The sequence below is a fragment of the Ochlerotatus camptorhynchus genome, unplaced genomic scaffold, assembly GCF_037179485.1.
Source record: "Ochlerotatus camptorhynchus isolate MF236.1 unplaced genomic scaffold, CSIRO-AGI_Acam_v1.1 ptg000639l, whole genome shotgun sequence".
NCBI lineage: Eukaryota > Metazoa > Arthropoda > Insecta > Diptera > Culicidae > Ochlerotatus > Ochlerotatus camptorhynchus.
Window position 1 is genome coordinate 3,290,627 of NW_027041118.1, and position 16,412 is coordinate 3,307,038.

Genomic DNA, 16,412 nt, shown 5'->3' on the forward strand with positions numbered 1-16,412 from the left:
TTATATTTAGAACATTTTTAACAACATTTTACCTGAGCTTGTATGCAACAAATTGGATGGTATATTAGCGTCAAATTACTAGGAAAGCATTGGGAAAACACACTATCTGAAAACCAATCCACCAATCAGTTGGAATGTTGATTTTATATCGCTGCATTGTCCTATTCTTAAGAGTATATCGATAATCCAAACCTCCCGCTTCTATTACCAAAACCCGAATTACTTGAGAAACATCATAATCTCTTTCCTATCTGTTTCTATTTTCAGAAGGATCTCCCCCAAAATATTCAAATTGCGTCCATCGATCGAAAACTCCAAAGCATTCAAGTAAAATCGTTCGACAAATCCATAAATACCACATCCAAGCTCGCACGCATTATCCTGACATAAATCAATCAATGAAAGCCCTATTCCGATCCTGGTCACGTCTTTGCACCAAAAATCCTGTAGCCAGACTTTGCAGCTCCCGAAAAATTCGTCTCAACCCCCTTTAAAGATGGCCAACACGAAAACCCCCATTGCAGTGCACACAAAGACGCCCAGGAAAGATTTTCTGTCTCTCTCTCTCTCTCTCTTTATCTCCAATATTTCAAGGTTGCTTATCTCCCTGGCTTTAACCGGATCATGCAGATATGTGCGCTTGCTTCTTCGGCAGTGCTTATAGCAGATAGGTCCCTTCCCAATGTAGGTACAGCAAGATGAACTTTTCCAATCAACCCAATTATCGCTCCAGGGGAAGTCCCATTCTTCCTCGTGTACTGGAGTCCAAGTTGAAAAGATTATTCCGACTGCTAGTTTTCGGCTAATGAACCATGCATATGTGTGTAATTAGGATGTAGTTCCTCCAACCGTTCGAAGAAAGTTTCAAATTTGCTGCTGGCTGGAAATTCCTGCCGAGCACAATTGGCCTTTTATGGCGAAACTTTATCCTTGATATGGAAATTTTGCACCTTTCCAAAGTTGATTGTTATCTTTCACTTTTCCATACATACAGATGCAGAAAAAGAGAGAGAGAGAGAGACATAACGACTCGTTTTTCGCCTGAATTCCGATGGGTTCAAGCAAATCGATCGTTTCGGAAAATCCCATGCTCAAATCGGAAATTGGTTGGACCATCTCCTCCCTTGTGGTAGACAAAGCAGGGGATTTTTGTGATTCGATTTTTATGATGTCATTATGATTTTATGAGCTTGCTTTCTTCCGTTCATGTCTCTTTGATTGCTCGTATTGCTCGGTTGGACGAGGGCAAGGCGAAATGTGGGGTGCCAGCAGACGAGCAGAGATGGCCATTTGAGCTCCCTAGCATCACTTTGCCGGCTAGGCGGGAACGATTTGTTTGATGGTTTGATTGCTTTCCGTGCCGTAGGTGGTCATTTTACCGGATCAGTAGCCGTTTTGGTCGGCAGTTAATTGCACACTGCCGGGAGTTAATTGAGACAGTATTTCTGCCGAGTTGTGGATGGTGCAAATAGCTTCGGATTATTTTCCCATTGTTCCCAATGGTGTCCGATTCCAATTTTTTTGGTGCCATAACATTAGTGTCATAATTAATCAAACAGATTTGATAATCCCCCTGCAGCAAATCAATGCACAACATCACTAATCACCGACAGATTAAGTTAACATGGCATAATTCCTTCGAATCCCGAGCCACAAATTTGCCGGAATTCTCATTTGCATAAACATGATGTGTGACTGTTTTCTTGTAATCCTTTCTCCGTTCGTTGTGGGCCATCCGTTTCCTTAAACAAAGGGCTCCGCTCCGGCGATAATGACTGTCTTGTGAGAAATCATCGAAAAGTCCCCAGCCCTGCAGCCAGCAAATCTTACCCATAAATCCGCAATGACATGTGTTGCGTGTTTCGAGGATGGTCAGTCTTGAAGGACAAGGAATCTTACATTGTGGACGACGCACAGGCCACAAATTGATTTGCTGCTCGGGACGGCAGCATGAGAAAGTTACACACAGCTCGGACACATTTGTAAAATCGGACAATCTTGAAGGGATTCCAACCGTTAGAGCTTCGAGAGTGAGCGAGAAGGACGACAGATGGATACGTGTAATGGATTTGGCAGTATGCTTTTAGCATTTCATTAGATGTCAGGAAAATCGATAGTTTCTGTGCACTGACTGCTCTGTGGTCATCGCACGAACGTTGGCTACGCTTTCAAGGATTACAAATCCGTGCTGTATGTCCGACTGGACACAAACGGTTGCACGATGCGGTTTGGATATCATTGTCCACAGCGAAGGTTGAGCATTCAGTTTGAAAAGTTGAATGACAAACATGGACTAGGTTGAATTTTGCAGGTTTTTCATTCGGAGAATGAAACCCAACCAATAGGCTTTTGGGTTATTTTAAGATGACGACATATGATTCTTTCTTCTTCTTCGCTTTTCAAGCTTATTGCATATCGCATATTAGCTTATTGCGTGCTCTTAACTTAGTGTTCTAAGATGCACTTCCACAGTTATTAATTGAGAACTTTCGATGCCTGTACCATTTTTGCATTGGTATAATTGGGTGGCAAGTCCAATCATACTTCTATGCCCAGGGAAGTCGAGAAATTTTCCAACCCGAAAAATTCCTAAACCGGACCGGGAATTGAACCCAGCCACCTCCAGCATGGTCTTGCTTTGTTGCTGCGCCTTTGCCGACTGAGCTAAGGGAGGCCCCGACGCCTTATGATTCGTCCTAATGTATTGTTTTGTTTGATCGATTTTGAGACCCTTCATGGATAATTAAATGAACCATTTTTAACTCCTTAATCATAATGAATAATCGCCAATTTTGGCAGCTAAACCACAGGCAAACAGCATTTGCGCAGCTAGAAAATTTATCTCGAGAGGGCCTAGGGGGGTATAAACTCACGAAGGAGCTATTCAATCAAATTGCGTCAAGGCAGCTTGTTTTTGGGTACATTTTTTCCGTGATCAATATTATGACATTGAGGGTTACTATTATTTATAAGATTTTAGGGTTTACTACCCCATTTCCGGCCTATTAAGCACAACCCACACTAAGCCTTTCCTAATCTAGCGTAGTTTATCACCAAACGGAAAATTATTATAAGGCTTCCAAATTTATTTACCTTTCCATAATCCATAAGATTTGATACCGAGAAACAAATTGTTGGGATATTGTTAAAAGTCTAACACTGCTTCTTGACGCCAAACTCGGCCTACGGATTCTAAACTCGGCCTTACGCATTGAAACTATAGTCGCTATATTCATAGTCTGGCGGATAGAACTTCGATCTATCAAAAAGCGAAACCAATTCAATAGATTGTAGATCAACAATTGAAAAGATACTAATAACTTTTATAAACAAAACGTTAATTATTCTTTCCTCGCCAATCGAAGGTAAATTACCAGCATCATCGGATAGGGGAAACTTTCCACAACTTGAAGATGTTGTTAGTTTGTGTAGGCGAGCCTAGAGTCACGGTTGAGTCGTCATCAAATGTGTCATTGGTCAACTCCAAAAGTCATATATGGTAATATTAGAAATCTTCTGATTCAGCTCTTCAAAACGAGAAAACGGTTTCCGAAATTTTGTTCGCAATAGCTGATGTGCTCTTTTCTGTTGTTGGTCGTGATTTGCCCGATTGGTTCCGCTATTTGACAGCTTCCGCTATTTGACAGCTCAATTAGTTCCCGAGATTCTATTCGCGAGACTATGAATATAGCGACTATAATTGAAACGCCAATGAATTCACTTCGGCCTACCGGACGAAAATAAAGATTGATGCGGTCGGAGCGCTTTATTTGTTTTAGAGAAAATTCACGCGTTCTTATTGACTTCGTTCGGTAGCATTTGAACTATAATATCGTACCAAATGCATAATTTACCTGTTAACGCCGAGATTATGGATTTATTTGATGTTTTCTGCTTGATAGGCCTAAAATGGGTGCTTAGGCCCAAGTAATTCTTTACCCTATTGATTTGATAACAACGATTGGGACCTCAATCCGGGGAGCCTTAACAGCTTACTGATTTTGAAAAAGAAATGATCGTTTGTAATTTTGTAAGTCAATTTTTATCACGATGATGAAATAGTGTCGATAGTGTCGATTCGATTTTCGATAATCGAATTTAAATCGAACACGAAATGATGATGATCGAATAAATAGTTATCAAGTTATCGTTCAATGATCGTAATGACATGACATAGCGTTCGGATGTCATAAATTTAAGCATCTTAAACTCAAGTAAATGCTCAAAATTAGGTAATTCTATTAATTTGGTAACTATCTTTTTTGAAATTGCAAATATTTCATCATCAGTTAAATCTCAGACAAAGCAACCAAAATTAAATTCTTGGAGTTTGAATTTGAAACATTGTAAAGTGCACACAGAAGAAATTTCAACTTTTTAGATTTAGGAAAATGCTCAAGATATATGTTCATGCATTTCTTAAAACTTTTGAGATCCCAAACCCATATGTTTTCATGATTTAATAACTAAAAAAGGAAATATATCTGATACAGATTGTAACTTTAAATTCTTTGAATACAAATGTAAAAAAGTCAACAAAATGAGATCAATCGTCATAATTCTAAGACTAAGATAAAACCAAATAACAAAGAATTTCAACAATAATAGTATGTTTGGCTAATTCAAAAGTTTCATAAAAGCTCCACAAAATGAATATGCCTGAAGAAAAAAATCGTAAAAATTTGTTTAAAATAGATGTTAGGGATTAAAAAAAGGTTTTGACAGACAAGCTTTGAATTTTCTGGACTTCAAAAGTCGTAATATAAGATCTTTGTAATCTTACCTCAGGGCTGGTAGCGAGTCACTTTTTAGTGACTTGGTCACTTGTTTCAAGCCAGTCACTAAAAATACTCTTTTTTTAAGGTCAAGTCACTAAGTCACTTATTCTTGTTATAAGTCACTATTTTCAACTATTTTAGCGTGAATATATTTCAATATTGATCATTATTTGCTTTGTGACGTTTAATCGTTTGTTTTTCTCTAGCTACAGGCTGTCTACTCATTTGTCTTGATAAAATTTACTGAGTTTTCCAGTTTTTCTCAGAACTTTAACAGATACATTCACGGCTTATAATAAGAAAGCTTTTTTTAAAATGCGTTCAAAATATGCTTTTTCTGGAAGATCAACAGTAATTAACCCAAGCGTTTTTAAGACATGGCAATCAGTTTTAAGGAAACAAGTTTGTAATCAAATCCAATGAATGTTGAACTTAATTTTTCACTGTTCACAGTTTAAAAAAACGTACTTAATTTGAGTAAGTCCAAAATCTAAAAACATTCATTGTCTTGTAGTTTCGTATTCCATGTACAGGTTCATGATATTGAAAATTTTCAAAGTGCCTGAATTAAGGAAAACATTAAATGATTTATTTCAAGTTCGTAATTAACTTTATGAAATATTAGAGATCTTACTGAAAGCTTTAATATACTCAAATCGGTTCTTTAAAAATTCTAAAATTTTCAGAAACTTTTATGAAGATCCTAGAATTTCAGAGCACATCACAGGTGTTAAACAAACTTGAGAAATATAGAAACCTTGAGGGGTATCGCGCAAATTAAAAAAAATCTTAGCACCTCAGAAAAGCTAAATCTAGATATCTTTGGGGAATTTCAGATCTTAAGAGCAGTTCCCATGATTTTAGTTCAGCCTTTTTAGAGCAGTTTAAATATCTATAATCGTAAATTTAGGAAGTTCAGAGACCATCAGATAATTTATGAAAACTTCATAAATATTTCAGGAACTTCACAGAAGTCCGAAGAGTTTCAGGGAAATTTATCTTCAATAGAATTGAGAGCTTTGGGGAAGCTTCGAGAACATCAAGACAGATCAGAGAATCAAAGGGCAGTTAAAATAATTTAAAGAAAATTGCAGAAACCTTAAAGAAGTTCCGGAAACTTCAACAAGGCTCCGATAGAACCTATGGAACGTGATAAAAATTATATGAACATCCGGAAAACGTGAGAGTATTTTAAGGGTGTTATATCATGGAAATATCAAGAACTTTAAAAAAATCAACAGTTTAGCTAAGTTGATTAGAGAAAATCAACGATGTTCCTTTCATTTATAAAAAATGCGAGAACTTTTAGCAAGCAGCGATAAATATCTTCAAAAAATTCCAGAGAACTTAGAATTTAGATAGTTTTATGATATTCAGCGAAATTCCGAGTACTTTGAGGACGATCATATAGCTTCAGAATAATCCCAATAACTTTAGCAAATGTGCAGCGACTTACAAGTAATTCCGTGAAATTATGGGGCATTCCAAGAATTCTATGATTGATCTAAAAACGTGATATATATTAGAAAATTTGCCGGACAAACAAATTTAGAGAACTCCAGGTAAGCATAGTTCAGGGAAAATTTAATTTTTAAAATACTTAAGGAAAATTGTCCAAACTGCAAAGCAAATCAATTAATTTCAGTAAAGTTGCGGGTTAACAAAAATACTGATAAATTCAGGGCTACCTAGAGAACTTTTAAGAAATTCGTTTAGGCAGTTTGAATAACACCCGGAAAGTCTAGACTATTGAAAAAGTTTTAAATTTGTGTCGATAACTTAATGGAAGTTTCATGAACTTCAGAAAAAATCATAAAACTATACTAATTATTTCATTCTATTTCCATGAAAATTTCTGAAGCACAAAAGTTCCAGAAATTTAGAAAAACTTCGAAAACTTCACAGAAGGACAGTGGTATTCAGAAACATTTCAAGAACTTCATAGGAAAAAATTGGGAAGTTCTCAGAATAGTCCATTTCATATTCAACGGAAATTTTGATGAAGCTATCCTCCGAATTCAATTTTCTCTTAGTTTTTATCGGAATAACGTTGAAATTCTCCACAATAAGACACCCTTTGGAAAGATTATCAGAATATTCATCGAATTCATTTCAGATTTCCTTTTGAATCTCACTCCTTCCCTTGGAATTCTACTCACATTGAAAGTCTCATTAGAATTCATTGGCATTTCTATTCACAATTTCCTTCGATTTCTTCTCATAATTTGTTTGGAAAACTCTCCTGAATTTATTTTCCGAATTCCTTTGAAGATGTCCTGGAGTTATTCTCAGATTTAATTGCAATCCTTCTTTTAGTATTTTCGAACAAATTCCAAGGACTTATGCTCCGAATTTGTTTTCTTCCACACACTTTATGAAATTATTCTCAGAATGGCCTTGAAATTTTCCTTTGAAGTTCTCAGGAGTTGTGCTGCTCAGAAATTCCTAAGAGTTTTCAATAAAATTTATTTTTAATTCAATTCAGGGTCACTTTTTAGTCACTATTTTAACAACTATCAGCCACTATTTAGTCACTTATTTCTTCAACATGGTCACTAAAATCACTATTTATGACAGCAGTGATGGTAACCAGCCCTGTACCTAGATTCTGAGACATACAGCAAATTTCGGAGGAAAATTCTTCAAAATAAGAAAGTAAAAAATAAATAAAGATCTTAAAATTTCGAAAAACCTTGACATCTGGCAAAAAATAAGAAATATCAGATTATAATCTGTCATAATTCTGATATTTGAAGAGAAAATCAAAAAACATTTTTTTATCAAATGCATCGCAGTAACTAACATTCAAAGTTATATGTAAAATCAAGCTTTACCCTTAATTCTAATCGAATGGAATGACTTCGAAACTTAAATGGTGGTGTCTCTGTTTGTAACTAGCTAATTATTGAATTTATGCTTACAAAGACATTGGGATTTTTAAATTTTAAATTGAGTTAGTTTCTATTCTGCTGCTGAATTTCGGGCATAAATTTCATCGAAAAGAAAGAAATTTATACATATTGGGTTTATGTAGAATTTTCCACCTCTGCGTTGAAATTTATGCCCGGGATTCAGATGCTGGAGTGCAAATGTATTGGCAATATAGCTAAATTATCAAGGCACAGGTCTTCTCTATAGAGAATGTACAAACATGTCCATAAAATCGGGATTCTTCATTCAAGCATCATCAGATTCAATTAGCTGGAAAACTTTTGAATACTTCCTGAACAACCAGCAGTCTTAAAAGAACATTGAAGAGCATGAGCATGATTGACCGCCCACGGTTGCTACTCTGTTATTGCCAGACCAGTTGTAATTACACAGAGCACCAATAGACGATGCTTGGGAGTAGCAATCATCCTCAATGTGTAAAAAATGGTGATCTCAAAGTAGGCAATACCAGCGCCGGCCACGCCCGAACACAGATCAAAAAAGGAAGGAGTAGGAATGTGTTGACGTGACACTCGCTTTGATGGAAGCTGAGAACACCTCTGCACTTCCACGATGAATCACTGGGATATTGGGTAATATGGATGGGTTTGCAGGATATTGCCAATCAATACGTTACAAGCCAGTGTATTACATTTGTCAGTCGTTTCGCTTCGTTACATTTGTAAGCCAATACGTAAAGTTCTGGTTTTCTGTAATAGTGGAAATGGCTCAAATGTTGGCCTATGGATTTAAGATTGGGCCCATCGCTAAAAATCTACTTTCAATTTTATCTAGATGAACGCGTCATTGAGACGGTACTAATGGATATTTTTGGTCGCTATTGAAAATTTAGACGATTGCTGAATTAATGCATGGGCCAAAATTAGGAGCATTTAGGCCAAAATTACATACATTTACCCTACCTATGAAGAATAAAAAGAGCTATTCCAAATTTTGAATTAAAGAACCAATATTTTAAAGGCACACTCACACCTCTGGTGCTTGTTAATTTTGAACTAAACTGTGCACCATCCAATAGGTCTTTCAGGCATGGAAAATCATTTTCTTACTTTTTTATCAACAGCATTCCGCAAAATGATGTATAGAACTTTTGTAGGTTTTGTTATTTGCTACAAATTTTGTTCATAATTACAAATCTATATCTCTTATGCATCACGAACTAGAGCGGGCAGAACTTGTAACTGTTTTTCAGTGAATGTAAAATACCTTCACTGAAACATAGTAGTGGCTTCTGTTCGCTCTGGTTCGTCATGTATAAGAGGTACGGATTTGACTTATTAACAAAAGTTGTAGCTATTAAAAAACCTACAAAAACTTCATACATCGTCGTGTGAAATGCTGTTGAAAAAAAAAAGTTAGAGGCAAATGAATGTAAATAAATGCACGAAATGAATGCAAATGATTTTCCATGCCTGGGTCTTATGCATCTGAATAACTTTTCCAAGGGCAGAAATTAATTTGGTACACTAGCGCCACGTGGTATTGCAACTCTCAACTAAACTATCTACAATGCAATAGGTCTTATAAATCTGAATAACTTTGCCAAACCAAACAGCAACCATCTATCTAGTTGAGCTGTCATGTTAAAGCAAGTAATTAGAATTCAAATTGTACACTCCCGCTGCCTGGTGTAATATTTTTGAACTAAGCTGCCCACTATACAATTTCATTTGAACAATTTTACTCAAGATGGCAACATTCTATCTAGTCAAGATGTCGACTTATTTGAGCAAGCCATTAGATTACAATGGTTCTAGTGTTGAGTGAAATTTTTAACTGAGCTATTCACCATCCAATAGGTTATATTCATCTACGCAACTTTGTTCAAGACCGCCAACTTCTACCTATGCGAAGTCACAAGTTAATGCAATCAATTAGAAGCTACATTGCACACTAGTGCTACCTGGTGCCACTACTGTGTTATTCGACTCATAACGAATATACTTGCTATCCGCGGGATTTCATATCCGAACGTAAAATTAAACGAGTTCATGTTTTCTAGCTTAATACGCATATACGTTATAAATGAGGGTACACAGTAAATATTTTTTTAAGTGAAAAGTCATAAGCTGACATCATACTGCTAGGTCAAATATTCGGCAAATTTTGACAAATATATTTGATCAAGGTGTAATGGTCAAATATATTTCACTACTACACGGTAACCGCAAAATATCCAAATATGACTATAAAGTAAGCATTTTCGAGGGAAACTGCGACTAACCATAAAATGAGCAAAATTTTACCCATTTGTGAGTAAAAACAACTACAAAAACAAGTAGTAAGTATTGATTATGGAACAACAAATACTCATATATGGGTAATATTTTTACTCATTTAAGGGGTAGTCCCAGTCTTCCTCGAAAATGCTTACTTTGTAGTCTTATTGGGTATTTTGCGGTTACCGTGTATGGCAAATATTTAGTTTGTATGTGTCATTCCAATTATTTGGAGTTGGTTATAAATGCTATCTAACATGAAGTTTTAGTGTGATAATTTATAAGCTAGATAATGGTCTTAGAAGAAGGTAGGTAGATAGTTCCTTAAGAGTTCAGCGGTATGAAAATGGAATAGAAGTTGAAAATGAGCCAAGGGCCATTAATGCGACAGTGCAAGTCAAACGCACACTTATTTTCCTAACCCGTACGATGTACACGGAGATTTGAAGTATGTCTAATTAGAGGCGCAACCTACCCTCTTCTAAGACCATTCTCTAGCTAATAAATTATCACACTAAAGCTATTTGTGTTTATGTTATCGCGCATAAATTATGAATTTTCAGTTTTTCCCAATTTTTAAAACACGATAGAGAAAACAAACGTCACGTCCATACGCACGCACAGCTTACTTCAATCTATCAAACTAGATGAATTGAATTTTACTCTTAAAGAGGTTTTAGAACTTCTGGTATAGTACCGGGACGGGACTTGACAATCGAGCTTCTCACTCTTCTTAATGTTTTTGAAGAATGCCCTTCGGAAACTTGTGCGTGGTGTTTGACGGAGTTGACCAAGGATGCCAGGAATGTAAAATATGTATTCTATATTAATTTGGATTTTATGCGGAGTTCCTTCCGCAGCTTAGCAACTTGTGCATCATTTTTGCTCAACACAATAAAAACAACCATAAACAAACAACAATATCCAACGCTTAAAACACCCAATGCACTCAATTTTTCAACTTTCCTTTCGCAAATATAAAAAAAAATTAACAATGCCATTCACGTCAACATTGATTCCGGGATCACTGCTAGCCAGATTGATGCGATCCCTCTGTCCTTTTTATTCCACGATTGCTACTGTCAAATCGACCAATCAGAAACTGGCTCGGATTTGACAGCAAATTGGCTCGAAATCGCTACCCGATTGTCAGGTATAGTATGGAGATTGATTCCGCAGTGTTTATTGTTATTCTCTTGTAGTTGGAGGCGAACCAGCCTAAGGCTGAAAGCCTCCTAAATAAAGCTAAATAATAATAATAATTATTCTCTTGTCGCTTACTTCGAAATCAAGAGCACATTGCTCTCCAAAACTTGTGTTCTCAATCCCTACCCTGCCATCCACTTGTTACAATTTTTCACCCCTAACCTCGAGATAGCCACGAGTAATCGGCCCTCGCTTTACTAACGTTATTTTTAAGAACAAAGCTACAGCAAATGAGCCTAGAAAAATAAACGCATTATTTAAAAAAAATGTTATTCTCAAGCATGCTTTAGAGATACACGCAGTTTTCCTGTACGAATTAACCACTTCATTCGAGCAGTTAAAACGATGTTTACTACCACTCGACCTTTGAAATAAAACATAATTTGAGATTTTTTCTTCTAGAACCTCGAGAAAAGTAGCAGACATTTGTGCGTTTCATAAAAAAAATAGAAATTAGTTGGTCCAGTTTTGTGAAATCGCTGGTAGAAAGTCACGCCAAAACTGCTTGACAAAGTGGTCAATTACGACAAGTTATTCTCAGTGTAGCATGATTGGTTGATTACGACCAGAGAGTTTTGATCAATTTTCAATAGTTTACCAATGATAAACTACTATAATATCTATACCAAACGAACTAGCGGCGCCCTTACCCAAAAGGCCTGAGTTCAATCCCAGTCGGCGCCAGCAGGACTTTCTGAGGCATAAAATCTTCGATCACGCCTTCCTTCGCAAGGGAAGTAAGGCCGTTGGTCTCCGCTCTATGAGTTTATGGGTTGATAGTAGGAACCAGCTGTGGGAGCTTCCTTCCTGGCGTCGGTAGTTTTGACAATTAGTACGGAAAACAAAACAAAGAAAAAAAAATATAACAAACGAATCTTACATCATATCTGAATCAAACTGTGTGATAATAATAGAAATCCATCCATAAAGGGCAAATTTATAAGCATTTGAAACCTAACACTATTTCGTCGCAATTTTTCTTTTATTTGCGCCCCAGTACATTCCACAAAGCATAGTCCTACGTCAAAAATCACTGTGATATGTTTAGCAAGCAATAAAAAGTTCCACTTATCACGATAAAATTCACTTTCAAATTTCAAAATAACTTTCTGGCTGCATTAGAAAATAAAGAAGGCACATGAAGAACTTCAGGCTCCAAACACTACCAATGTTAGCAACTTGAAACATTGGTGGAGTTGTGTGCAAGACACGACAGCATGATTGACGTAGAATACGTTATGCGTCCGCATTTGTAGGTCAATGGAAATGGAAAAGGGTACTCATAAGACTTATGCAAAATTTTACATTTTCGCTCAAACGGTTCCAAATCGGGTCCTGATTAGTCTCCCAAGGTTTGAACTGATTTGGTAAGAAACTGACTGGACACAAACCATTTGATGTTTATATGGGAATTACTATGGGGAAACCAAACTTTTTCTTCGTAGTCTTCTATCCTTCTTCCATATTGCACCGTTAAAAATTTCTATAGCTATTTTCTCAGCTACAACTTTGCGGAATATTGTTTTTCAGCCAAACATCAAATTATATAGTCATTAATAGTTTAAGAGATCGATAATCTAATGGCATGATCAAGCAACTGTTTTGTGGGAAACACTGTATTCTGCAGTGTTACATAGTAGCCATGATTATACGCGCCAGAAATACCAATGTTGCCTGCTGAGCAGTTGATTGAGCATAATCATAAGACAATAGTGACTTGATTCATTATATTGTATCTAAAAATGGTCTTCAACAAAGTTATAGCTGTGAAAATTTACTACAAGTACAGTTATCAATTTTCACAGCAGAGTAATTGGGTTAATTATTATATAGAAATGAATACAAAATTTGGTTTTCCCACAGTAATTTCCATATAAACTGCTAATAATTTGTGCCAATTTCTTACTAAATGACTTCAAATTTCGGAAGGCTAATCAGGAAGCAAATTGGAACCGCCTGAACACTGTTGAGCGAAAATTTCAAATTTTGCATCAGTCTAGTGTAAACCTGTGCGTCGATAAAAATAATTTCGGCGGCGGCGTGATATGTTATTTTCTGCCGGCGGCGGCGGCGTGGCGGCGTCACGCCGTTTGCTTTCGGCGGCGGCGGCGTGGCGGCGTGGGTCGGCGTGAGTTTAATTTTATTGGTTTAGAAAAAAAATACCAGTAAGCCAGTGCTTATTGCAAAACTCTATTTTTGCAAATGCTGTAATTGTCATGAATTAAGATTGTTTTATCCACATTGTTAGGGTGGATGCTTGACCAACGTGCACATAAGGTCGGTCCAGCTATGTTTAAAACTCGTTCACTTGGCGGGCACACACAATACTTTGCGAACCAAGGATGCCAAGCTTTCTAATTTTCCTCCTTTCTCCATCTACAACGTTGTTCGACTATGACGTAGCCAAATATGCGGTGCACTCTTGCTCGATGACAGAGGTCGTACTATCCTCAACGTTTGAGTGCTTCATAGCAAGACTGAGCAACGAGGAAGATGAGTTAGAAGGAAGTTCATCGCATTCATCTGATGTAGTTACCGATTAGAAACCCATTTGAATATTCGTTTTTTTATGATGTCCTTGACAGTACGTACAAGAAATTCATATCATACAGTACGTAAAAGAAATTGGTAATCGAGCGTACTTTTAATGCATTTCTGGTTCATAAATCGAAATCAAAACCAACATGTCTCAGAAACAGACTAGAGTAAAATCACATTGGAACTAAAATGAAACTTTTCACACTAAACGTTCGCTACGTGATCATCTTTTAACTGGAACGTTTTTAGTTTGTCCGCTAACTGAGGCAATTTTTCAGTTAAGGTACATTTTTTGCCAAAATGATGCAATATCAAAATCTCAAGATTAACAGGATGAACACTGATGCTCTAATTTATAGTGAATTCCGTTCGCTAGGTGAAAATCAAATATTATTTTCTCAGCTATCGAATGAGATAACAAACATCTGATCTTCAATGCACTGGTTGGATATTAATTTTCAAACCCAATATGGGTACCAATCGGTCAGATGGAACTAATTAGTAGGCTTAGTTGCTCGAGATTTAGCAACAAAAGTTTACAATTATAGTTTCAGAACCAAGTGTTAAAAAAAAACTCAGCTCAAACGGCTCAAGAAAGTTTCGCAAGTCTTCAACTAGCGCCCACTCATGTGCTGTGAAAATCTGACATGCATAACGAGTTGAACATTTTCTCCTTTACTATATGTATTTTCACATCACTCATAGTATACATCATTTTTCCAAAATATTTCCACAAATCACTTGAAAGGTTTTTTCCTCTCGAAGTATGAATCGACAGAAAATTCAAAGGAATTTTATTTAAATTCAAATTCGACATCCGGGAAGTCGTCGTAAATGGGAAACAAAACCTCAAAAATCAAATGCGTAACTGAGACGAGACCGATGCGCAGGATCTATAGGTGAGGCAGAAGGAAACTTTAGTCGACTGTTTCATTCATCCGGTGTTCTCGTCGGATCGAGAGAAAGAAAGAGTCGGCTGGTTTCCTTCTGTCTCACCTATAGATCTCGCCGTTCTCGCTCATCATGACGAAACCAGTGAACTGAGATTTTTGACGGTTTATCAGCGCACCAAAACACTATCTCGAATTAGTACGACCAGGAGGACAAATAGTGATTCATCCCTGTGTGCTAGATAGAGAAAGTGCCTACAAACGTCAAAAAACTAAATGACGCTAAATTACTGCATCATATAGGCCAGAAACGTTGATAGAGAAGAAAATTTCTGTCAAAACAGCAGCACGGTGTTTGAGAGATCTTTTGGCAATGTCACTGGCAACCATGTTTTTTGAGTGGCTTCAAATGACTTTCATACAGTGCCACAATGCTGTTGAGAAAGTTTGAACGTTCGAACGGAACTGAATAAAAATGAAGTGTGCTATTAGACACTACCAGTTCGTCTTCACAGCCAGGTTCACACAAGATTGTGTCGAACATATACAATCAGGTCTTTTTTACACGAGGGATATGTACCGTGTAAAAAACCGTATAAAAAACATACCGAGATTTTGATTTTTCACATGTTTAAATGTTTTTCAAAATTGGATTTTGATGCCATTTGTAATTATAGCATGCTATGGTCTGTATTTACACCGAAAATAGACTTCAGAGTATTTTCTTTGCTTAGGTTTTAGCAAAAAAGACCAACAGCTCTGCAGTTCAAGAATAACTTAAAACTGCTATAGTTTCCCAATTCATGTCAGAAATTCAAACCACATCGTATGAATACGATGATAGACTATGACTGACGGTCTTCATAGCATACTTATGCCAGGAGACGGCTTCAGTAAGTAACGATCTTCAGAAGTAAGTTGTGAGTGATGACCAACTGATCACTGTGGAGTACCTGGAGGATTTTTTCGACTATGCATTTTTAACAACTCTGAAAGAAATCAAATTTATCATATCGGTGGATATATTCTACGGAGCGTTGCCATGAAGTTTGTTTATCGTCATGTATATCAAGCGTGTTATCTTAAAATCATACTCGAAGTTTACTATACTGAAGGATTATGCTGGTGAAGCATTGTTGTATATCAAGTAGTATCAAGTTGTAGGTCTACGTTTGCTTCGTTGCTTTCGAAAGAATATTCCGCGACAATATATCTCTTACCATCACATCTAGAAATAACGTTGCTGCCAAATTGGGTGATCTTATGAAAACACTCAACAGAAATATTTTTGAAGACTGTCATGATATCAGGAGAAAAATTATTGAGCGTTTCCTTACCTTTAGGCTGAGAATTCATGAGTCGTACAAAGTTCCATCAAATAAGTATGACAGTCGTTCCATGACAGTATAACTTTTGTCATGTTTTACTGTTTTGCTAGCAGCGCAATCCTTTCTATTAGGGGAAAATGATATAATTTCGGCCTAAATGCCCCTAATTTGGACCCATAAATAAATTTAGCAATCGACTAAATTTTCAATAGCGACCAAAAATACCCACTAGTACCAACAATCAATACGAAACTATCGATTTGAAATTGACTCAAAACTTGACTAGCCTATTGGTCCCAAGCAAATCGATTAATTAACCCCATCCTAGTTGAAATTCTAGTACTACACTATGTTTGTTTTGATTATCTATAAATGTTTGAGTGATAAAATGAGGGGCTCGTGGATTTTCCTATGTTTCGAAGGGTTCATCGATTAGCTTGGGACCGAAGATAGTACCAGAGCTGAGCCGAAAAGTTGAGCACGTTTCTTCGGGACCTACTA

The 16,412-nt window shown here is 36.6% G+C and overlaps 1 protein-coding gene across 5 annotated transcripts in view; it reads left to right on the plus strand.

The window, feature by feature from the left end:
- Positions 1-16,412, plus strand: part of otp (orthopedia) — a 175,720-nt gene that overhangs the window by 70,027 nt on the left and 89,281 nt on the right. For 4 of the 5 annotated variants that reach the window (XM_065237699.1, XM_065237700.1, XM_065237701.1 and 1 more), the window contains exon 4: positions 268-327. The exons of the other annotated variant lie outside the window; for it this stretch is intronic. In XM_065237699.1, coding sequence (XP_065093771.1) covers positions 268-327 — 60 coding nt within the window. The remainder of the gene's footprint in view (positions 1-267; positions 328-16,412) is intronic. 5 annotated transcript variants of the gene reach the window in all.